This window comes from Hyperolius riggenbachi, chromosome 3 (assembly GCF_040937935.1).
Source record: "Hyperolius riggenbachi isolate aHypRig1 chromosome 3, aHypRig1.pri, whole genome shotgun sequence".
Classification (NCBI taxonomy): domain Eukaryota; kingdom Metazoa; phylum Chordata; class Amphibia; order Anura; family Hyperoliidae; genus Hyperolius; species Hyperolius riggenbachi.
The window spans coordinates 313,410,987-313,436,173 of record NC_090648.1 but is presented as its reverse complement, the minus strand read 5'-3'; the positions used below and the strand labels follow the sequence as shown (position 1 = coordinate 313,436,173).

The following is a 25,187-nucleotide window of genomic DNA, read 5'->3' as shown; positions in this document are numbered from 1 at the left end:
GGCATTGTTACATACTGGCGTTACAGTAAATCTGAAGTGAAAATAAACTAATGAGAAACAATTGTATCCGTAGTCCTAATCCTAAATAGGATTTCCTGAATTCCAATAGTCTTGTGTTATAACTAAAAAGTTAAAAATGTATATTTAATTTTCTCTCAGCTGAATATATGAATACTTGTCTGCTCTCTCCCCCCTGAAATATTTCTTAGCCAGTTTTATCAGCTTTAATTAGTCATCAGTGAGAGCTAATAAAGCTGTGACTACAGTCCTGCTGCAGAGACATTGTCATGTAGAGCCCTGAATTCTTAAAGGAGTTACTGCACAGGCGCAGAACTACTACACCTGCGCAGTAAGCCATGTACGTGGGCTTGATTGACAGCAGCGGTTAGCGCAGCGAGGACGACCTCGGGGTCTGCCTCCGCACCGTGCTCGGAGACCAGGACGATGGCGCAGAGCTTTCGGCGTGGGACAGTCGGCTGCAAGGGGCTGGAGTAAGCCTCAGGTGAGTAAAGCTCATTTTGTCGATTTTGGCTGATAACTCCTTTAAAGCAGAACTGTAATATATTAAAAAAAAAAAAATGTAGATACTTGCGCAAGTAGAGGGAAGCCTCTAGATCAGGGATGTCAAACCGGTCCTTCGAGGGCCAAGGTCCTCAGACATTTTTGACACAGATTAAACTAATTGATGGGTCTGAATCAGTAAGAGTGGTCCATCAGGTAGATCACATTTCTCTCTTTCTCAGTCCATCGTAAACACTGGAATGGATCGGGCCCTCCAGGCCTGGAGTTCAACATCTTTGCTCTAGATATTCCAAAGGCTTCCAAATGTCCTCCTCGACCTCGCCGCCACTGGCCAGGATCCTCTTCTAGTTTTATAGTGTGTTTTGTGAGGTTTTTTTTAAGCTAATTCAATAACACTGATCAACTATGATGGTCATCTATTGTCACAAAATAGCCAACAGAACACAGCCTAGATTAGTGACATTGGGATTTAACATACACGTTTCTCTCAGGTTAAATATCACTTTAGGTACCCTCCAACACCCGTTTTTAATGGGAATTCCACTTTTGTAGAGAAAACACATTTCATTCAGTTCAGCTCTATATATTGCAAGGACTAATGGCAAGTAAATCTGCTTGCTTATCTTGTTCTGTAAATGTAAAGCTGGGTCTACACGGAGCGATGTGTCTTATCAATCGCACCATTGATAAGATCCGACAGGTCCGATCTTGCCGCGGCCGATTCCCTGCTCGTTCCCCACAAGCGGACAATGGCAGGGAATAGAGCTGAAGATAAGCGGCGCCGGCGGTGACCGAATCCGACGCACGCGCAGGCGAGCGGGGAAGCGCAGGGATGCAGCAGAGTCGATCCAGTGGCTAATCGAGCCGCTGGATTGCTCCGTGTAGATTAGGCTTAAAGCATGTCCATTCTTTGATGTTCCTAACAGAATCTGGCAAACAGAAGTGTCAAAGTTTGCTGCCATGCAATTGATTAGTCCAAGTGTTAAAGTGGACCCGAACTCCTGCACATGACAGAAGGAAAACAGAGAAATGCACCCTGTATGTATTTAGAGTGTTAAGAGTAATTTGATCCTCCCCTGTGTCACATGACTGCATATGGTAGATAAGCCCATTTCAAAGCATAGGCTGTAAACAATGTCTGCTTCCATGAATCGGGAAGTAGAAACTATGCAGATTTATTGCAGGATTTGTATCAACTGTAACAAAAATGTTTTTTGTTTAAAGGAGATTATGCGGTTTATCTTTTAGAGCAGAGAGGAGGTCTGAGTTCAGGTCCACTTTAAAATTAACTTATAAGGACCTTGCTCTGTGCAGTTTACTACTCCTATCGAGGACTGGGGTTGGACAGCCCTGCCATAGATTAAAAGAAGATCCATTTGTACTTACTGACAGTTTTGAAAATCTTTAGCTTGCTGCACACTGAAATGTAAAGATATCTTAATAGAAGTTAAAATAAAAGACTTGTTCTGCACCAGTCTATATACAATGTAATATTTTTGTGAAAGTGGAATTTCCCTTGAAAACAAAACAAAAACATCCACACCTTTGCTTGGCTTAGACTGGCTCGCTACTACCCAAAACTCACTATGCTTACCTAATGAAGGTCCTCTTTCTGAGGTGGCGCTTGATCGCGCACATACACACAGGCTGGGAGCACACTGCGCCTTGCAGAAAACCATGCATTTTCTACACTTTGCAGAATTTTTTGCTGTCTTTTTGTATGCATTAGCTTTTTTGTGCATTTCGGGTGCGTTAAGTTTTTCATTATTTTCCCTAATCAACCGAGTAAAATACAGTAATCTATTGGTATTTTTAAAAAAATGCACATAAAAACCCATTCCTCTGCATCTCCATTGAGAAACATAATACGCGTTTTACATGTTTTTGAAAAGTATGCAGAAAGTTGTGCAAGAACGCACATATATGCGTTTTTACATGCGACCCAAAGCTGCAAAAACGTTAGCGTTTCTGCCTAGTGTGTTCCTAGACACACACACACACACACACACACACACACAAGTGTTCTTCCCAGAGCCATTTACCAGGGTGGGCCGCCCGGCTGATCTCTTCTGAGCGCCCGGCTGATCTCCTCTGAGCACCGGGGTGAAATTATCCCGTTCTGTGTGGCTCATTAGTGAGCAGCGGCGGCTGTATCATAGCAGCCAGCCGCTGTCACTCAGGGACGCTGCCTCTGCCCTCCTCCTCAGCTCCCGGCAGTTGTATGGAGGGGCGGGGAATGCAGGTGACGTCACACGCAGCTTAGCTGAGCAGGAGATTGGAGAGGAAGCGCGGCTCAGTTCTCTATGGAATGTTTAGCCAGATGCTCTCAGCTCTCCTCCTCCTCTCGCTGTATTCATCCTCCTGCCAGCCGCTGTGTGTTGTGTTAGTGAGTTTCACTATCTAACGCAGACCCTCCCGCCAGCTAGAACTTCAAGATGCTTAACGCTTTCACCCCCTGATAATCCTGTCCTGTGACTGTCTCTCTGCTTCTTGCCAGACTAGACTGGTCTGGGGGGAGAGTGAGACGCTGTACTGACAGCCACGGACTCATACAGGGCAAAGGCAGGCAGACACAAAGTGATTAGTGAGGCACCCTGGCCCCTTGACAGCCACATAGCCAGCAATATCCCTTGTAACTGAGTGTTGTTACAACCAGCAGCCAGGTTTGAAAATGAAACTACTAAGATTTTTTCCCATGTTTCCTATGTACATGGGTGGTGTAAGAGGGGATATCTGGTGCCATAGCATGATATTGATAAGCTGCCTGCTTATCAATATCATGCTATGGCCCAGAAATCCTCTTTCCCATACTGGGACCACCCATGTATATAGGAAAAGCTGCTAGTTTCATTGTCAAATCAGCAGAAGGGTAGTTAGAACTTTAAAGACACTTTACCTGTTAAAAGAAAATGGCCAGCTACTTACCTGGGGCTTCTTCCAGCCTCTTAAATTGTTCTAATCCCTTGCAGTCATTCTGCGCTGCTGCTTTGTACCTCTGTGATTCCCCTTTGAATGCTGCATGCATGGCCACAACGTGTCATTCGCCTCCTCCATCATCGCGTTCCCGTGACCGGCAGCGTTCTGCACTTCGGGGTAAAGAAAAATTGCTACTGTGCATAGGCAAAGTGCTCCTGGCCATGGCAGCATGATCGCGTTGGTGCGAGGCTAAGGAAGAGAGCAGCGTGGAATGGCGATGAGGACAACAGGAGGACTGTAAGGGGCTAGAAGAAGCCCCAGGTAAATAACTAGCCTAATTTTTCTTCAATTAAGTATCCCTTTAAGAGATTCCAGTACAGAACCTAGCCTGTCAATTTTATGGGGGGGGGGGCGTTAACCCACCTAGTGGCAATCAGCATGACTGTCCCCACCTGGCTGAAAACAATTTCTGGGGAGACCACACACACACACACACACACACACACACACACACACACACACACACACACACACACACACACACACACACACACACACACACACACACACACACACACACACACACACACACACACACACACACACACACACACACACACACACACACACACACACACACACACACACTCTCATTCAAAGAGAAACAGAGGCAGTTCCGTTGGGGGCAGATGGAACACAGAGGCATGTTCCCTGCCTCATGACATGCCTCTGTGCCCCCTCACCACAGCGCTAACCCCCCCCCCCAAAATTAACGACAATATTTGTCACTATCTCTGAAAATAGAGGAGAGATATTCCCTGCTCAAACTGCGCACTAGGGGCGTTCCTGTAGGCTTTCCAGAGCTGCCGTAGGGCAGCTCTCTCTCCCTGGCCGCTGGAAGAGAAGAGACACCCGGAGGTCATGAAAGTGGACCAGTGCAGCGGTTTTGGCAGCTACCTGATCCGGCGGAGTTTTTATTTTATGAGCCCACCACGGGCTCTCTAACCCAACTTGACATATAAATAAGCCCCTAAGAATATTTCACAAACCTACATACTTCTATGGCTATTCCCCTACCATAGGTAAGAGAGGGAGGGTACAACGATTGACAGAAGATCCTGCCCACCTCGAGCATTAAAAGTAATATGGATGAGGTGGTCGACAAGTTACACAAATAAACATGACAAAAAGTCATGCAGGCAGCCTGGGACTGCAAGCTGTGCTCCACAAATACTTGATAGACAGGAAACACAGGGCATGTGCATCTATTTTCATGCTCTACTCTTGACACTGTGTGTGGTACTATATATAAAAAGTGTACATTTTTTAAGTAGCAGAGAGGCTTCCCCATTCACTTTCATGGCAATGGGTAGCTCTGCCCTGTACTTCTCCATAGGCAGCAGCAAGGTGAGAAACTGTTTGCAGTATAAAATGGATGGCTAATGGTTAAATTAATAAATATGATTAATATGCTATAAAAAAATACTTAGATTTGTACAAACAATAGATTTTACATTATCCACTTCATGCCATGGGCTGAGAGGTATAAATGTGCACATGCACTTAGGCAGAATGTGCACAAATAGGACATTCATAAATGTCCATTTTTCAGGTAGTGGTTAATTAACTGATAATTTGATCAGTTTATGTTACAGCTTACAGCTGTGAACAATCTGTCCAAGTTTTATCTGTGGTCCCTGGACCATAGCTTGAAAAACACTGCAGCATCAATGCTTTATCTGAAGTTGCAGGCTCTTTTAGTTTGGCCATTGCCAAAACAAAATCGTAAAACCAATGCTCACACCAAGTTTTAAGAGCATCAGCAATTCCTCAGACACTTACAAGCTTTACAGGAAAATCCATTTTCTATCAAACCTATGGCTCCAAATTAAAATGATGCATAGGTCTTCTCAAATGCTTCCTCAAATCCAAAACCATATTGACAGGTTAAATGATACTTGACCAAAGCCAGCTGAACATGACTTCAAAAGGCTTTAGTCAAGTATCAGCCAACCTCCACATATGTACCGTATTTTCCACTGTTTAAGACACACCTTGACTTAGAGGTGAAAAATCAGGGGGAAAATACATACATACACACTAAACCTGGTGTGTCCATGTTCCAGGAGCACCTTGTAGATGTTCTCCCCCACTTGGTGTCCACCTGTATCCTCGGCTCCCCATGTCTACATTAACCCCCCCCCCGTGTCTTCTGCTCACCGTGTATGATAAGCAGTGTTGGGAGCCTGTATCACACAGGAGGGACAATGCAGGTAATCCGAAATCGTGGCAGGGTCGGTGGTTTGCATCGGCGTGCATTCGTACGTTGGGGATTTCCTGCATTCGACGTATCAGACGCAGGGACTTTTTCTCCACATGTTTGGTGGCGAAAAAGTGCATCTTATACGAAGGAAAATACGGTATGTGCATATATATTTTGACAGGTAGAGCAGGCTGCAGGATTCTTCAGGGAAAGAACTAAATTAAACACTCGCACACACACTAACATACTGTTAAATGCTTGTGGCAAATAAATACAAGAAAAATAAATACACGGGAAAGGGAAGGTAGAAGTATAATTTTGATGGCTGGCTTGCTTGCTGTTAAAAATGGATGTAACAACCCAACTCTTCAATCTCCACCCAGAAATTCCCTAAAACAGTAATCATAGGGATATTTCCAGAACATACCTTTGCAGACATTGCAGTACGTAATCGGCCACTGGATTTTTTTCCTTAAGGAACCAATTTCAAAAGCAGTCTGAGAACAAGTCGGGAATCTTCCAATATAAATTTGCTTTACCTGTATGAAGTCATCTGGTACTTACCAATGTAGAAATGAGTTCACATGAATTCTGAACAATAATATACATTTTAAATACTGATTTTGCATTCAACAAAGTTGTTTTGCCCCCCTGGCACCTTTCGCTTCATGCCTTCACATACCCACCTGCTTAGCGGTGACGATACTCTCTCTCTCTGTCTCTTTCCCTGTCCCGATCCCGTTCCCGATCACGATGCCTCTCCCGTTCACGGCTTCTTTCCCGGTAATAGTCATCATGGCGATCTCTGCTGCGAGATTTGTGACGCCTGCTCTTTTCTCGTGACCTACTGTGGTCCCTTTCTCTTGAACGCTCACGTCTTCTAAAGGAAATCACTCAGTTAATTCCCCCTCAAAACTTAAACAATTCCATGTAAACACAAAATAGCCTTTCCAATATCACAAACTAGACAAAAACGAAGGGCTCTATGTAGCAAAGCTGAAGTCAGTATAGTCACAGGTATCCAGACATAGTCTGGTAATTATTGGCTCTCCTTAAGACTGAAACCAAAAAGTCTTACTAGATGAAGTTATTTGGCAGTCTTTTGTATTCGGCCATGTTTAGCTCTCATAGGCAGATAGAAACTAGGAGAGAAGAAAACCATTCCTTAATGGCCAGTGATGGAGAGATATGAAAGGCGTAAACAAGGTTTTCTAGAGTAGTTTCTTATACAAACATACGGGAAATACATTCACAATTGATTGGGACAGTAGACATTACCTAGACCCTGAACCGTATGATTTTGATTCAATTCCATGAAGACAATCCTGTAGAGAACTGATGAGCACTTTGCAACGATCATCAGCTGACACTTTTGACTGTTTAATTAAAGAAATTGCCGTTACCAAGGTTTCAATTGCACTTCCATAATCCCCTGGAAAAAAATTAAAAAGGAAACCTGTATATTAAAAAAAGAATACTTCTCGTACAGACACAAATGTACACATCTACACACTATTTACGGACGGACAATGGGACAAATATTAAAATTCCTTTAATATTCATTCATTTTTCCAGTACCAAATATGCCCTTCAATTATTCATTTAAAGTGTATGTTAACAGGCATGGTTTAAAATTCATCAGGGCTGTTGAGTCAGTGCAAAAACCATCAGACTTCAAATTTTATGATTCCACTGACTCCTGTGATTTGCATATAACACTCTTGTTGATTGGAAGTATGTAACGTAAGAGTCATCTCATCACTGCTAAAGCTTAGGAATTTTAGAGCTGTATCAAAGGGAACCTAAACTGAGGAGGAGATGGATTTTTCCTTTTAAAATATTACTAGTTGCCCGATTCTCCTGCTGATCCTGTCTCTCTACTTTCAGCCACAGCCCCTAAACATGCATGCAGATCTGGTGCTCTGACTGAAGTCAGACTGGATTAGCTGCATGCTTGTTCCAGGTCTGTGATTCAGCCACTACTGCGGACAGAGATCAGCAGGACTGCCAGGCAACTGGTATTGTTTAAAAGGAAACATCCATATCCCTCTCAGTTTAGGTTCCCTTTAAGACTGCATCGGCTTTTATGAACAAAAAGCTACTGGCCTGGAAGCCGACAATCATCCCGGCCTGTCATTGCCAACGTGAATGCCACAGTATGTTGGCTGTATAAGATTCAATGGAGCACAATATCTGCTGGGTTCCAGCGTGTAATCCTGTAACCTTGCAGAAAGACGCCTCTACCTTTTCTATATTGGATATAGAAAAGGCCAGGGACATTTTTCTGCAAGTGGTTAGATCTATGCACCGGAACCCAGTTGATAGGGATTCCAGTGAATAGTATTAGACAATGTTTTGGGACATTAACTTTTAAGCATTAGTGTACAGTACAGACCAAAAGTTTGGGCACACCTTCTCAAAGAGTTTTCTTTGTTTTCATGACTATGAACATTGTAGATTCACACTGAAGGCATCCAAACTATGCATTAACACATGTGGGAGTATAGTATATAACCAAAAAGTGTGAAACAACTGAAAATATGTCATATTCTAGGTTCTTCAAAGTAGCCACCATTTGCTTTGATTACTGCTTTGCACTCTCTTGGCATTCTCTTGATGAGCTTCAAGAGGTTGTCACCTGAAATGGTTTTCACTTCACAGGTGTGCCCTGTCAGGTTTAATAAGGGGATTGGGACCATCAGTTGCGTTGTGGAGAAGTCAGGTGGATACACAGCTGATAGTCCTACTGAATAGACTGTTAGAATTTGTATTATGGCAGGAAAAAAAGCAGCTAAGTAAAGAAAAACGAGTGGCCAGCATTACTTTAAGAAAGGAAGGTCAGTCAGTTCGAAAAATTGGGAAAACTTTGAAAGTGTCCCCTAGTGCAGTCTCAAAAACCATCAAACACTACAAAGAAACTGGCTCACATGCGGACCGCCCCAGGAAAGGAAGACCAAGAGTCACCTCTGCTGAGGAGGATAAGTTCATCCGTGTCACCAGCATCAGAAATCACAGGTTAACAGCAACTCAGATTAGAGACCAGGTCAATGCCATACAGAGTTCTAGCAGCAGACACATCTCTAGAACAACTGTTAAAGTGGACCCAAATAAAAAATACAAGATTTCAGAAATAAAATCTATTTTCTATATTATAATAGCAGCCTTTTTTCAGCTACATGATGACAAATATAAAATATTTTACATTTATTAAGGGAACCCCTCTCTTTCTTTCATATTGCCAGGACAGAATCCGGCAAAGTGGTAGAGTAGGAGGTGTCCGGCAAAGGAGGAATTGCTAATGGCTGCCACCTGTATAACCCTAGTTATGAAAAGAGAAGGGTGAAAAGCATGCACTGAAATACTCATTGGCTTGAAGGAGTGTTTATCTTTGTATGTGTCAGAGTGGTGCAACTAAATATTTTGAATTAAAAAAAATGTTTGGTTTGGGGTCCGCTTTAAGAGGAGACTGTGTGAACCAGGCCTTCATGGTAGAATATCTGCTAGGAAACCACTGTTAAGGACAGGCAACAAGCAAAAGAGACTTGTTTGGGCTAAAGAACACAAGGAATGGACATTAGACCAGTGGAAATCTGTGCTTTGGTCTGATGAGTCCAAATTTGAGATTTTTGGTTCCAACCACCGTGTCTTTGTGCGATGCAGAAAAGGTTAACGGATGGTCTCTACATGCCTGGTTCCCACTGTGAAGCATGGAGGAGGAGGTGTGATGGTGTGGGGGTGCTTTGCTGGTGACACTGTTGGGGATTTATTCAAAATTGAAGGCATACTGAACCAGCATGGCTACCACAGCATCTTGCAGCGGCATGCTATTCCATCCGGTTTGCGTTTAGTTGGACCATCATTTATTTTTCAACAGGACAATGACCCCAAACACACCTCCAGGCTGTGTAAGGGCTATTTGACCAGGAAGGAGAGTGATGGGGTACTGCACCAGATGACCTGGCCTCCACAGTCATCAGACCTGAACCCAATTGAGATGGTTTGGGGTGAGCTGAACCGCAGAGTGAAGGCAAAAGGGCCAACAAGTGCTAAGCATCTCTGGGAACTCCTTCAAGACTGTTGGAAGACCATTTCAGGTGACAACTTCTTGAAGCTCGTCAAGAGAATGCCAAAAGTGTGCAAAGCAGCAATCAAAGCAAAAGGTGGCTACTTTGAAGAATCTAGAATATGACATTTTCAGTTGTTTCACACTTTTTGGTTATGTACTATACTTCCACATGTGTTAATTCATAGTTTGGATGCCTTCAATGTGAATCTACAATGTTCATAGTTCTGAAAATAAAGAAAACTCTTTGAATGAGAAGGTGTGTCCAAAGTTTTGGTCTGTACTGTACCTCTGTGCTTTTTTTTTTACGTACGCCAGAGATACATTTTTTTAACTAAAGATAACTTAGGATAACTGTAGAGTAGTTGTTCAATAGACATCAAAACTAGTCCTTGGTAAGAGTACTTGCAGAGGGTGTAGACAGGAACAAGGAACATAGATCAGCCCTAGGTAATCTGTGGGTACATCTACTGGTAAGAGTGATGTGCAGGTACTCTCCAGAATGAGGGGATTCTTCCCGTAATACACATTTTTCATGCACCATCTGAACCAGGTTTATGGGTAATAGACAACATCTCTGCATTCAATGGGCACAACTTTCTCAATGGATTCACAACAGCTCTGTCCGCTGCCCGTGTGAAAGGGGCATTATTGATCACTGCTGATGGTTAAATTAGTGATCATTCATAAATTACGGCTTTGGTAACATGCTCCCATTCACCAATCAGTGCTCTAATGGCTGACAATGGGGGAGCGCGTGTGGCACGCATAGGAAGCAGAAGAATAGTATCCACGTCCCTGGGACTTTAAATTAAGTCTCAGGGAACATAGATATACTGCTGCTTGTGAGATAAGCGGCTAAAGCCAATCCTAGCTACATTAATCTATAAAATTAAAATATAGTGTATATGAAAAATCTTTAGGTAGCCTAAACATGTAGTACGGTTAGCATAACCAACTCAGCATGTGCACAAGTACTCCAATCAGTCTGCAGACTATACAGTGAAGAAAAGCAGCACACAAACCAGTCATCCTACACTCCCCACCTGTTAATGCTTTACTGCATTTTAGTTTTTGTCTGCTAGTAAGATTATCAGCCAACAGTGCTGGACCGCTGGCATCCATAGTTGGTATGTAGGGCATTACTTAAAGATAAGAGATACCTGTACAGTGTTCTCCCAAGATTTTTTCTCCAGCCAGGTGGCATGAAAAAAGTAGCTGGGTGGGGGAGATGAGAGAATGCAGGGCTGGAGCTTCTCTGCTTACAGCAGAAGAGGTGGTGAGCAGATGGCAGCCGGGTGCTCACCAAAAAGCCTGGGGAGAACACTGCTGCACAAATTATTTGTAAAATGCAAAAGGTTTCAAATACATAAGCAGGAATTGGGTTACAACTCTTTGCAATTTATCTTCATGACTTTCCATCATTAGGGGAAAAAAATAAGTTCAGATGTATTTGGCATAAGCACCAACCTGCACTGGCATCAGAAACTGCCCTTGAAATTGCACTGCTTGAAATTGCCCTGTTGCGATTCATGATTTCTTCAAATTCTGCTTCACTTAAAGGTGTCCTGACAGAGTCCATATCCCTACAAAATATTAAAATCTGGTGGTAAGGAAAAAAAACAAAACAAAACAAAAAAAACATTTTATTTTGTTTTTTGACTAACCTTCCTGGTGGACCATAATCTCCTCGGTCATATGGAGGTGGTCGGCCATATGGATCGGACGGTGGGGGACCACGGCTATCTGAAGTAGGCATTCCCGGGTTACCAGGTGGTGGGAAAAAGTTAGGATTTACATGTGGAGCTGGGGGAGGTCCTCCAGGGGGTGGTCCTGGCAAATGGGGAGGAGGTCCAAGTGCCATAGGAGGACCTGGAGGCCGAGGAGGAAATGGGCCAGGGGGTGGGGGTGGACCTTGCTGAGGAGGAGGGGGACCAGGTGGAGGGCCATAAACAGGAGGAGGAGGGCCTGGTGGAAGAGGAACTAGGGGTGGCTGACCATATGGTTGACCAGGAAATAAAACTGGGGGAGGTGGACGCTCGCCACGATTTGGTGGTCCAGCTAATGGTAGGGGGAGTGGCTGTCCTGGAGGAGGAGGACCAGGTAGGCCTGGTGGGCCAGGTGGACACATGGGTGGTCTTGGTGGTGTCATACCTATAAGTGAAAAGCAAAAATATAACATTCTGCAAAAATCAACAAAAGCTCCTAGCTACTAAGAAGGTATAATTTAATACCACTTCCATGATATATTAAAAGGTGGACTGAATTTCAAATAAGAACTAGTTAAACACTAATGGTCAAAAACACATGGACACATGCACACAGCTATAATAGGCTAAGCAAACTGACCCAAGGTTGGGTCAACTATATATTGGTTTAGGAGGAGATGTGATGAAAGATTTAAATATTGTACACAGCTATAAATTTGAATTTATTTTACCCCCCCATTTTGATTTTACAATGAGTTATATGGCTTTTAGGATCAGATAAGGGGAAGAGCCCAGGACTATAAACCAACCAGCATCTACACCAGCGCTGCATTGGTGTATGTTCATGTGAGTGGTCAGGATGCATGGCTTTAGTCACTTCTGTAGTTCGAGGTGGTGGTGCGAACTGCAGAGTGACCTACAACAGCTCCCTATAGCCCTGTTTTACTAAATGTGCTATGATAGAAAGGCAGTATGAAGGTTTGATACAGTGTTCACTAAGGATAAGTTCCAGCAACAACATTATGCGAGAGCTTCCAATCTGGGTCTGTCTGGAGGTAAGTAGTCTCAGCAACCCAGCCACTTTTAGGAAGCATGGTGCGCTCATCTGACTTACCTTTCCCTTTGCTGCCGTGTGTGTTGTAGCCATTGAACCCCCCTGTAAGTTGATTGGTGTAAGAAGTTGCTTTAAATGTGAAATGGGAGTCGGTGTGGGGGGGATATGGGGTTATTGGACTGATGTTGGGAAAGAGCCAGTAGCGTCCAGAGTCCTTTAACGATCAGGACTATCCAGATGTATGGTGGGGTTACATAACACCGAAGTGTAGGACTCCCGTCGTAGGTGACATTGATGGGGAGAGGGCGTTTAGGTGGGCATTTAGATTATGTTAGATTATATTTGTGTAAAGTTTTCTGCAGTATTTCTACTACTTATGTTTAATTTAATGAACCTAGACAAAGACCCTAACGCAAATTGCAGCCAAGCAAAATAATTAATTGTACATTAAAAAAAATGCACAGGTCACTTTAAAGATTAGGATATTGACACCACTAGAGATCCTGGTTTATCTTTCTCTTGCATAAATTTAGCGTAGAGGGTCAGGTTTGAACATGCCTTCTGCAGATTTCCAGATTACCATCCCAGGGCAGAGTTCTGTACACATCGCTAGCCCCCAGGCCAGTGACACATTCTTCTGCAATGAAGGAAAGAGGAAAGCCGATAGCGCCCTTCACAAAGGAAGGGAACAGAGTGGGAGGGGTGAGAACAAGAACAATGGAGCAGGGTCGGCTTGAACTCAGCTGAGACAATCCACCAGTCCAAATCTCTTCTGTGATGTGTCGGAGCCGCCATGCACATGCTAGATTCTCAGCAGAGGCGGTCTGGACCAGCCAGCTCAGCCGACAACTATCTAGAGTACATAGCTTAAAGAGGATCTGTAATAAAAAAAAACTCCCTATGGGGGATACTTACCTCGGGAGGGGGAAGCATCTGGATCCTAGCAAGGCTTCCCCTGTCCTCCTCCATTGCTTTGCCAGGACCCACCGAAGCGCGGCGAGGTAAATATTTACCTACAGAGATCCAGCTCATACGCACTAGCTGCTCTTCATTCGGGTTAAGGCGGAAATAGCCGAACCCGATCAAACTGCTCTACTGCACAGGCATGAGTCCTTTTGCGCCTGCGCAGTAGAGCAGATACGATCGGGCTCAGCAATTTCAGCCTAGCCCGAACATAGAGCTGCTACTGCGCCCGATTCCGGCGAGGTAAATCAATCCTCGTCAAGCTTGTCAGGGGATTCGGGGGAGCCAGCTCTGGATTCCCTGAAGCTACAGGGGAGGGGGAAGCCTCATTGGGACCATGAGGCTTCCCCCTCCCGAGGCAAATATCCCCCAGAGGGTTTTTTTTTTTCTTTACAGAGTCTCTTTAAGCATTCTAAAAACTAAACGTCCGAGATATCTAATCCAAACCCATCACTATCAGTAATGCAATGCTTGCTACCTGTACAGGTCTCGATCAGTCAAAAGGTTAACTGACCGGTAACATGAAGACTGGAAAGCGGCTACCTGCCAAATAAAAAGGCAGATAAAGGAGGGCAAGCCTCAAGCAAACTTGGGTGGGTAAAGCGGTGTGGCAATTCTTCTCCTTGGTTCCTCTTTTGTAAGTAAAAGAAGCAAGCTCTCCAGTTGCCATCCTGGCTAATGATGGGTACAGATTAACTCTTGGATGAAAAAAAGATCACTACTCCCATAATCACAGCTCTTTTCTCTTTCCATTTGCCAACTGAAACTTTTTTCCTTGGGGGTTTTACTCCTATTTATCCATATTGAACCATGCCACACTTACCCGCAAAAGGTGGAGGCGGCCCTCCCGGTCCAGCAGGTCCAGGAAATCGGTCACCACCAGGACCTGGAGTTGGGAACCGGCCCCTGCCTCTGCCACCTGGCGGAAATGGTAAGCGAGCATTGATGCCAGGCGGGCCAGCCTTTCCTTCTCCAGACATTTGGCCAGCCTGTGTAGCTGCAACAATTAGAATACAACAGAAAGTATCTAGGTCTAAACACATTTTCAAGTATAAAAGCTAGATGGATCCATCTTTGGAATCAAAACTGGTGCTTCCAGGTAAAAAAAATGAAATCTTCATTAGATGGGGGGGAAAGGTAAAGACTACAACCACCACAGTGTGCTCAAATGTCCGTGTACACAGATGTCCGAATAGAATTCTCCTCAATAAAGTAAAGTTGTGGATTATCAAATCTGAATTTATTGCAGATTTAAAGGATACCTTTTCCTATTAAAAGAAATTAAGGGGGGGGGGGGGGGGTCGGCATGTGTGGTGGGCTCTCCTCATGCCCACAGCTTCCCCCCGACTGCGCAGTCTTCACCGACCTTCCCAACCAGGAAGTAGCTTTGGAGGATTGGTGCACGAAAACTGAGGGCGGAGGAGGAGAATGAGGCAGCGGTGGGCATGAGGAAAGCCCACCACACATGCCTGCTCCCCCGGTTTTTAATTTCTTTTATGGGCTAAGATAGACTAAAAAACATGCAAGATTTGAATATTTTATATAACTGTACAAAGATGGCCATTTTAACTTTAAGATATACTTCATAATTTGCGTTTTGTTTTGACGTCATGCTCAGTTTTTTTTTTTTTGTTTTTTTTTACATTTGCTCCCAACAAGCAATACAACCAAAATACAAATGTATTCCAAAGGTTTGAAAGATGAAGTACTTGTGCTCAAATTCTAAGGCCTATAGCACATAACAAAACTATAAAATACTATGTACTACCTAATCAAATTCTTGCACTGTACAAACAACTCTTAATATATAGCCAAAATGTTTAGAGTATAAATTGCCAGTATTTGTAACAAATAGAATTTGCATGTTTTTCGCCAAGCCTCATCGGCATTGAGAAGTTCCTAGGCAATAGGCAGTTACTCTCAGAGCTGGACAGGGCTTTATTGGATCCTTAACCCATCTGCAGGACAGATATCTTGCTCCTTTCGGCAAGGAAGAACAGGATAAGCACTTTCAGAAACCAACAAAATGACCTCCAGCAAGTCACTGGTGTGGGGGGAAAAAAAAAAACTTCATGATGACCTGAGGGTCTGTCCTACTCTGGTGGGCCCAGCGTTCACTGCCTGGAACAAGAGCTTGATTGGCATTTGTCATAGAATAGCAGAACTGGCAAATCTGCCTATGGCTCAGTGTGCTTTTCATAGATGATCCACATGACATGTTACAGTGGGTCCTGGGTTTTTCCTGGCGCATGACACCTCTGGGACATTACTATGCTGTCACAGTATTATGCAGGCCTGTGGAGTCGAAGTTTGAGTAGGAGTCGGAGCAATTTTGGGTACCCGGAGTTGGATATTTTATAAACTGAGTCGTCAGTTGATTTTTTTGTACCAACTCCACAGCCCTGGAAAGTATTAGACTAAGGAGTCGGAGCCATTTTGGGTACCCGGAGTCGGTGGTTTCATAAACTAAGGAGTCAGAAGATTTTTGTACCGACTCCACAGCCCTGGTATTACGGTCCTCTTTACATGACCTGACAAGTTCAACTTAATGGAATCATCTGGGAAAAAAATAAATAAATGAGCTTTACTTGGCAGCTGAGATGTCCCATCGCCTCAGCTCCAGATTCCCGGGAACCCCTCTGTTTCAGATGTCGACCTCGCCAGGTCGGCATCTACGGCGCCTGCGCCGCTGTCAATGACGCTCACGGTGTTGGGCGTCTTTTGCGCGGGTGCAGAATACCAACAATGTGATCTTGATTGACCGCAGCAATCGCGCAGGCGATGCCGACCTGGCAATGTTGGCATCTGAAACAGAAGGAATCCCGGGACTCCGGCGAGGGACATATCGGCTGCCAGGGGCTGGAGGAAGCTCCGGATAAGTAAAGCTCTTTTTTTCACATATGATTCCTTAAGCAACTGAGACTTTAACATACATTCATTGTGCCAATATACAGTGGGAACAATGTAAAAAAAAATCTCTGAAGCCAGACCTCATTATAGGTGATGGCAATACTTTCTGCTGCCTGGTTTGTTTTTTACCGCAGTGGACAGAAATGCAATAGACATGTAAATGGGTCCATGCAAAAGCACAGATCCATTCCACATATATGCTGTAATTCTGTGTCCAATGTATATGTAATGACCCCAAGAAACAAAAACCTGATAACCTTTTTAAAACAAAAGACAACAACATGTGTATGATACTTACTTTTTCTTGACTGTGATTCAAACTGAGAAAGGAACTGCTTATTGCAAGGAGTTACAGCTGGATTCTGCCCATGCAACTCCCTTTTTGGCAACAAATCCAAAAGCTTCTTTGAAGAGGATTCTGAGCCCACACATATCAATGCAAACCTTTGCAAATAAAAGCCACAAATAAGATAAAAGTAAAAGCACATTCATGCAGAAAACTTTCAAACAACAAAAAACATCTAAAAGTGGAAAAGCCATGATTAAATCCTCGATTCAGTAACAATACATTTAAAAATACCCGAAGAACCTATTAGAAGGTTCATGAAGTAGCAGTCAAGTAACATTAATGACAAACCTCCTGTTAGACACACATCGACTCTGAAATTCCTACAGTATGTCTTTTGAAATCTATGTGGAACCCCCCTTGTAGCAGCCTCAGTGGCAATGGGGTTTTGATAGCTGGAAGTTTGGAGATTGTTGTGGCAATACTTCTATTTCTTGGAATCTAGAAATCAGATTCAACTGCCCCAGTCCCTTTAGTTTTCAAGTAAGACTGAGCTAACTGAGCTGTGCAGGCTACATTACCCTTCTCCATGCTGCTCATTTCTTCTGGATCTCTCCTGTTTAATCTAGCATGGGTATATATGTTTTAGGTTATCCAATGTTTCTTAAAATCCAGGTTTCTTGGGATGGGAAATCATCTACATCTATGGGGAAAGAAATCCCTATAGGTGTTATCTGAGAGCATGGTCCAGGTATGTGGATGATGTGCTTGTCATATGGAGACCCACCAGGGAGAAGTTCGATGAATTTTTGACATACCTCCAGCAGAATGACATGAATATGCAGTTCACTCGAGAGTGGGGAGGTGAAAAGGTTTCTTTTCTTGATCTTTCTTTGGAGGTGGTGGGGAACAAACTAATCACAAAAGGGTTTCGCAAAGCTACAGCAACGAATTCCGTCTTGCATAATGATAGCTATCACCCACACCATGTCAAAAACTCAATCCCCTACAGCCAATTCCTAAGGTTAAAACGGAACAATACAATGAATGAGGACTTTGAAATACAAGCAAGGGAGATGCGTCAGCGTTTCCTAAAAAGAGGTTATGATCCCATGATGGTGGATCAATCCCTTGATAAAGTGCGATTAATGGAAAGATCGATTCTTCTGGATAGGCAAAGTGATGTGAAACCAGAACCAAATAAGTTCATTTTCACTTTTGACTTTTCACCAATGTCCCACAGGATTAGAGAAATAATTGATCGGAATTGGCCAATACTCGAGAGGGATGAGGATATCTCCCTAAAAGTGTTGGGGGGTCCCCTCATCTCCTTTCGACGCGGACCTACCATCGGATCAATGATCACACAAAGTGAATATGTCCCTGACCATACCCCAACCTGGTTAAATAGATCATCCTACAGGGGATCATTCCCATGTGGACATTGTCCCACTTGTAAATACATGGTCAGAACAGACCATGTACAATTAGGTCCATATTCACACCAAATTAAGGACTTCATTACGTGTAGGACGAAATTCGTTGTCTATGGCATATTCTGTCCCTGCTCCAATTTCTATATAGGGAAAACTACTCGACCAATTCGTGAAAGATTGGTGGAACATCGCCGATCAATCAAAAAGGGTATAGGTGCATTAAGAATGATTAATCACGTAAGAGAGATACATGATGCGAATGCTAATGTGTTAAAAATGGTAGGTCTCGAGCTGGTGAAAGCCCCACGACGTGGGGGTAATAGAGATAACCTGCTGTCACAAAGAGAATCGCTGCTTATTAGTCGATCCGATGCTCTAGGGCCTTTGGGCTTCAATGATCGTAATGAATTCAGTGTATTTTTGGAAAAATATTAGTACTGATGTGGACTCTCTTGTCCCTACTTTTGGGAAGCTTGCTTCTGTCACTGGGTCTTTCTCTATTTACTTATCCTCCAACACATAATAGTTAGTGAGAGATAGATTATATGTGCGTTTATGTATCCTATATGCCCCTATCCTTATTGTGCAGCCTGTGCTCCTTTTCTTTGTCCGGCCATCCCTCCTCCAATTGCTGTCCTGTGTCTGAACCCCACAAAACGTCCCAGCACCGCGGACACTTTTCTCTCTGTCCGCGGTGGGACGCTCCGTATGTTTGGGAGTTGCCTAGTAACGCACCAAGCGAATGTTGTCTCAGCTGAGTGCGACAGGCAAGCGGCGGAGTTCCGGCATGGGCGGTTACGTGCAGATGCGCTCCAAGTTGGAGCGCTGACGCACTTCCGCCTAGGGATAGCAGGGGGGGGAGGGTTTCCGGACTAATGGAGGATGTCCTGGCGTCCTTATAACGCCGGGCTTTTTGAGATGGCGGAGAGCTTCTCCCTGCCAGGAGTCAAGTCTAAGAAAAAGCGCTGTTCAGCGCGAAACAATTGTCGACAAGAACACCATCTCTGTGAATGTTTGCAGCCCCGGAAGGGTGATGTATTAAGACCTTACATCGTTTATTTTGTCATCAGTCTGCACATGCTCCTGGAATAAATGTAAGCTCAAAGTAACTGGTGCCCACGGAATGTTTTCTTGATGTTAACTGATTGATGCTCTTAAAACGTGAAGGCACAGTGAAAAGCTGATACCAGCAGCGGTAAAGGTAACCCAATCAATAACATTGTGTGCGGGGTAGACACTTCTGCTCTTTTGGGACTTTGTTTTAACCCTCCCCACAGTCTCCATTTTTTTTTTTATATAAAAGGCTAAACAGAAGAGGAGTGAGAATTTAACTTTATAAACAAAGTGGGGAAGGGTAAATTGCTATAACTCACTGAGCAGAGAGAAACTGCAAAGCTGTAGTGCTGGCCACAAATAGTTAATATATAAATAGGAGGTGGGCTGAATCCACTAGAGACTCCCCTATTTTGGACACTTGGAGCCTTATACAGTTGACATTTTTTTAACTCTTTAGGCACTAGAGAACAATTGTCTAGGACATTGACTCCATTTGAATCCCTTTCCATGGGCTCAGGCCCGGCTCCATGTTCCTTATCCTTTATTTATCAGATGTTGGTAGAAGGTGATGACTGGTGTCAGAGATTAAAGTCAAAATGGGAAGCAGACCTGGGTTTCTCTGTCCAGGACTCTCACTGGCAAAAAATCCTTACTAAATCAAAAAGCTTCAATATCATCTAAAATTCAGGAATCTAGTTACAAGTTGTTGACCCAATGGTATTTAATCCCCAGTAGAATTAAAAAAAAAATGTACCCAAATTCTGACCCTCTATGATGGGAGTTGTAGAAAGCAATCAGGTACACTTCATATTTCATATTTTTGGGGTTGCCAAGATATTGCTCCTTTTTCGCGAGAAATACAGAAGTGTATTGAATTATTAAACCGGCCTCTGATCCGTCCTATATACTCCATAATACCAAAAATCCTTATAAGAAATGTAGACGCTCCCTCATGAAACATCTCATCCATGCAGCCAGTATATTAATTGCTAGACATTGGCAATCCACGCAGATTCCTACTGTGCGGGAATGGATTCAGGAGCATAAATATATCCACACAATTAAGTCCAGTGTTCTCCCTAGAGCAATTTAAGTGGGCGGGCCGCCCGGGTAAATGCTTTTACCGCCCGGACGTTATTTATAGCCTCCTTCCATGGCTGGCTGAAGGTCTTTGATCTTCTTCATTTCTCTATTCAGTTCAGCGGGCAGCGGCTGTGTCAACGCAGACAGCCCACAGCTGTCAGTCAGACACGATATCCCCCTCCTCCTCAGCTTCTTCCTATCAGCAGCGTGGAAGAGGGGCAGGGAAAGCTCGGAACAGCACAGAGCAGAGGAGTGTGACCTCGGGAGCTTTGAAGGAGCTGGAGGGCGGGGCATACACCGAGGGAGCAGAGAGTAGAGACTGACTTGCATGGCTCTATTCCTTCTGGTGAGTAAGTTATTTCCCGGGCCATTGGAATGGCAGACGCTTTCCTCCTCCTCTCCCTGTCAGTGCAGAAGCACAAAGCCCCTCCCCCCCCCCTTCCATTCATCAGATAAGCTTAACGTGTCTGTGGGCCGCTCATTAACAAATCAAAATGTTTATTTACTCCAAATCCTGCAAGCAATGAGAATTTACAACACTTAAAGGGAACCTTCCTCCAGCCCCATAAGCACGGATCGCTCCCACGCCGCAATCCTCCGCTTCCTGGATCGCCGTTACCGGGCCCCGTCACTTCCGGTGGACGCGGCCAATTCTCTGCATCACAGGGGCTCCCTCCATACCCTTACGCATGCGGCTGGGCAGTATGCAGCCGCATGCGTAGGTATATGGAGGGAGCCCCTGTGATGCGGAGAATTGGCCGCGTCCGCCGGCCGACTCGCGGCAATGACGGGACCCGGTACCGGCGGATCCAGGCAGTGGAGGAACGGCGGCATGGGAGCGATCCAGGCTTATGGAACTGGAGGAAGCCCCAGGTATGTATTAAACCTTTCCCCCAACGTCTCTGGTTCCCTTTAAAATATACTCCATTTAAACACTGCCAGGGATGTGTCATGAGAGATAAGGAGCAGTTTTACAGCCAGCTGCAAGAGAAGCCTGGTACATGACATTCACTCAGCCTCCTATCTCACTACACAAACCTTTGTAATCCAACACCAAATGTCTTTCCCTAGTTTAAATTAACCCCTGATTCTCCAGCTTTCAGAATCTGCACATGAATGGCTAAAAGTTCAGTTTAGCCTGCCTGGTCTCAGCTGTTATGCTTAGTTCACAACAATGCAATTTTCTCTGATTGACGGTCCAATCTATTATTTCCAACACGTCTGATCTGATTCCCAATCGCTTTTCTAATCACGTCTATACAAAATGAATCAGAAAAATGATCGAGAATCAGATCAGACCTGTCAGAAATAATCGATTCGACTGTCATTCTGACAAAAAAATTGTGTGTACTAAGTATTATAAAGACAATCTAACTTATATGCTCACAAATCACTGTGCTTAAAATTAGCATCGTTTTTACTAAGTCCCTACTGGGGTTCTCACCACCCCTGGTGCTGCCTGTGTGATTAGTCAGCACTCTTCTCTGACTCCTAGTGCATGTCCAGCAGCAGGAGTCATGTACTTAGCATGCACAGTGAATTATTATCTGGTCATTGTCAGTCATACATGTGATGATAGAGCTATGGCACCAAGGTCCCATTCACACTGGAATGCTTTTCAGGGGGTTTTCCAGTGCTTTGCTGATCGCCAGTGATCAGCAAAGTGCTATGACAATGTTACTTTATGGTAGCAATAATACTGCAGTTGTGATTTGTTTAAAATCGCTAATGTGCTGCCTGCAGCATTGTGGGAACGTTCACAATGTAAGGCCTCTTGCACACTGCAAGCAATTCAGATTCAGATTCCGCTTTTTAATCTGTTTTTACTTCCGATTCAGATTTGCAGTTTTCTCCCTGCACACTGCAAATCGTAATCTGAATCTGATGTAAAAACTGATTAAAAAGCGAATCTGAATCGGAATTGCTTGCAGTGTGCAAGAAGCCTTACTCTCTTTCCCAAAAGAGATGTCCCCCTCTCCATCCAGCTTGGTGCCAACCTCTCACGACCCAGCGTAACTCTCCCTCTGCCCTCAGTATTAGTTTACTTCCTCACCCAGTAGCAAACAGTGTGACCTTACTTCTCCACCCGGCTACTTTTCCATGCCACCCGGCTGGAAAATATTTCTGGGGAGAACACTGAAGTCTCTCACAGGCCTGTTACATAATCTTGATGAACAGTGCTCTCGCACAAGGCTTCCATGGTTGGAGTTTTTAGAATATGATGAATACAAGTTCCTGTTGACCTCTATACAGTTAGCTCTTGTTGGATTATTAAATTTCTAATGCTGCACCCCTCTGGTAATTACTTCTTTGGGATGCTTCCTGAATCCATTTCATTAGCTTGGAGCTAAGAAGGCTTATCCGCCCCTTCCTATCCCAGGTGTCTTGTTTATCTATCCCTCTCTCTCTCCCCTTTCTTCCTTTTCGACCTTTATGAACCCCATATGCCTCGGTTTTTATTATGATTTTTATGGTTATCTCTTCTCTCCCTGGTCTGATGTGTGGTGGGGTCTGGATGCATGTTCCCCATATGGGCTCCGGATAGAGAGTATATATATAGTTTCTTAGTTAACAACCTGTGCACGTGGGGGCAGATCTTTACTGCCTGCTTGATAAAGATACTTTTTATACTTTATTATAGGGTTTATCATTGTTCTACTTACTCTATGTTGTTCCTAACTCATGCATGTCTTCTAGGGCTCTGGTCGCCCTTTTGGTATTTTGTTTACAGTTTGTAGTAGTCATTTGAGTGTTTTGTTTATATGATGTAACTTTTTGTGTACATTCAAAAAATAAAGCAGAAAAATAGGAGGATAAAATACAAAGAATCGATACTTACCGATAAACACGTGTGAGACCATCGCCGTCCTCCCATGGTCTGCCGTTTAGCCCCGGTAGCTTCCACATATACGCAGAAGACCCAGACTGGAACAGACAGCCAGTTACTGGGGCTGACTGCCGCGGAATGTCAGATCGCGGGAGGGCGGTGAGGGACTCACTTGTTTATGGGGCTGGAGAAATGCCCAAATCGGACGACCCGGAAGAGGGCATCAAAGACGATTTAAGACTTGGTGTGAGCATGGTATTGCTACATAATTCATCATACTATGAAAAATAAAGTGCATGTTTCAACCTTCAAGAGTGTGCACTGCGTTATGTCAGCAGCCCACCTAGTGGTGCAGTAATAGAAGAATTTGGGAAAATTAAGATTAAAGGAGGGAATCAGGAATCTGCTTTTCATACTTGAGTTTCCGACCCCCCCAAGGGTGACACTAAGATTCCCCACAACAAGCAATTTGAGACAGATGCAATAATAAAATCATATTTACATGTACAACTTCTGACATCTGAGAAGTGCGTGGATTTTTTTTTAATAAATCTGTGTCTTTCTAGCCCCAGACTATAAAAAACACAGCGGCTTTACACAAAGTCTTGTAAATGCCTTAAAGAGAATCTGTACTCTAAAATTCTTATGATAAAAAGCATACCATTCTATTCATTATGTTCTCCTGGTCCCCTATATACTGTTTCTGCCACTCCCTGCTGAGATCCTGGCTTGTAATTGCCAGTTTTAGGCAGTGTTTACAAACAAAAAACATGGCTGCTAACCAGCATGTGACAGGCTCAGAGAAGCTCAGTCTGTGACGCATACCGCGCCTAGAGGGGGCGTGGAGAGGGTGTGCATAACTTCTATCCTATCACAGCAGAGCAGCAAATTCCTGCCCGAGCCGACAAAGCCGGCAAAGGAAAGAAGATTAGATAAGAGATAATACAGCCACTGTGCAACTAGGAAAGGCTGCAGTAAGACAGACCACATTACAACAGGTATAGGAACTTATAGGATAGAAGAAATAAGGCTGAAAATTTTGTTACAGAGTCTCTAATGACCAGAAAACAGTAAAGAGCAATGGAGGGAGTAATTAGGCATGTGGTGAGAGCACGGTTCCAGCTACTGGGAGCAAATGTACTGTCATCTGATGCTGAGAAACCACAGCAATGTCACTGCTGCTAATTGGCAAACTGTGGTTTTTACAAGACTTAACACCAGAATGTTACCTATAGCTTATAGACAAGGGAGAAGGAATGCACAAGATAAAAAGCTTTAGCTGGAAAGTGGCATTAATAACACCTCTGTACATGTGTTCTTGTAAATAAGAAAACGTACCCTTTTGACTGTCCATTTGCACGATTCTCATAGAATTTTATTTCCAAAATATCATTAACACCCAAAGAATGAACAGCGTCAGTCAAGTCTTCATCTGTTGTCCACTGAATATATTTAAAAAGAATGCAAATAAAACAATCAGATTTGATTTTATACTCAAGAAAAAAAGTCTACATTTTCTTCTTTAAATTCTTAATCTAGTGTGAAAGGGTTAGAATGCCTACCACCGGTAATTTTGGACCTAGCTCCCCAAGGGTCAAGCTTCTAACACCAGGGAAAGAATAGGTACAACAGGAAAAAAAATCCAATACAAAATAATGTATCACTGCTTTGACTACCGTAATTTAAGGTAAACCTGTACTGAATAAAAAAGGGCCCCTGGGGAATACTTACCTCAGGAGGGGGAAATTTCTGGATCCGACTGAGGCTTTCCCCGTCGTCCTCAGTCTCACGGTGGTCTCTCTAGGCCCCTCTGAAGCCACAGCCAACAATTTGTCAGGCTGTGGCGCAGGCGCAGTAGCGGCTTGGATCAGGCAGAAATAGCCGATCCCAGTCAGGTCCACTCTACTACGCTGGAGCCGGGGAAGGTAAATATTTACAAGGCCGCCATTTGGAACAGCCTAGAGAGACCACCGTGGGACGGAGGAGGACAGGGGAAGCCTCAATCGGATACAGAGGTTTCCCTTCCCGAGGTAAGTACCCCCTAAGGGCCCTATTTCAGTACAGGTTTTCTTTAAATAAATTTAACCCACTCCCTATCT

General features: G+C 43.9%; 1 protein-coding gene across 4 annotated transcripts in view; it reads right to left on the bottom strand.

Annotated features, from left to right (window-relative positions):
• The window catches only part of CPSF6 (cleavage and polyadenylation specific factor 6), a 56,002-nt gene that overhangs the window by 17,396 nt on the left and 13,419 nt on the right, over positions 1-25,187 (bottom strand). The window contains exons 3-9 of one of the 4 annotated variants that reach the window (XM_068276706.1): positions 24,427-24,530; positions 16,699-16,844; positions 14,314-14,490; positions 11,432-11,918; positions 11,235-11,350; positions 6,980-7,133; positions 6,388-6,581 (exon numbers count right to left, since the gene is read on the bottom strand). In XM_068276706.1, coding sequence (XP_068132807.1) covers positions 6,392-6,581; positions 6,980-7,133; positions 11,235-11,350; positions 11,432-11,918; positions 14,314-14,490; positions 16,699-16,844; positions 24,427-24,530 — 1,374 coding nt within the window. In that variant the 3' untranslated portion in view covers positions 6,388-6,391. The remainder of the gene's footprint in view (positions 1-6,387; positions 6,582-6,979; positions 7,134-11,234; positions 11,351-11,431; positions 11,919-14,313; positions 14,491-16,698; positions 16,845-24,426; positions 24,531-25,187) is intronic. The other 3 variants (XM_068276708.1, XM_068276707.1, XM_068276709.1) reach the window with 3 other exon arrangements.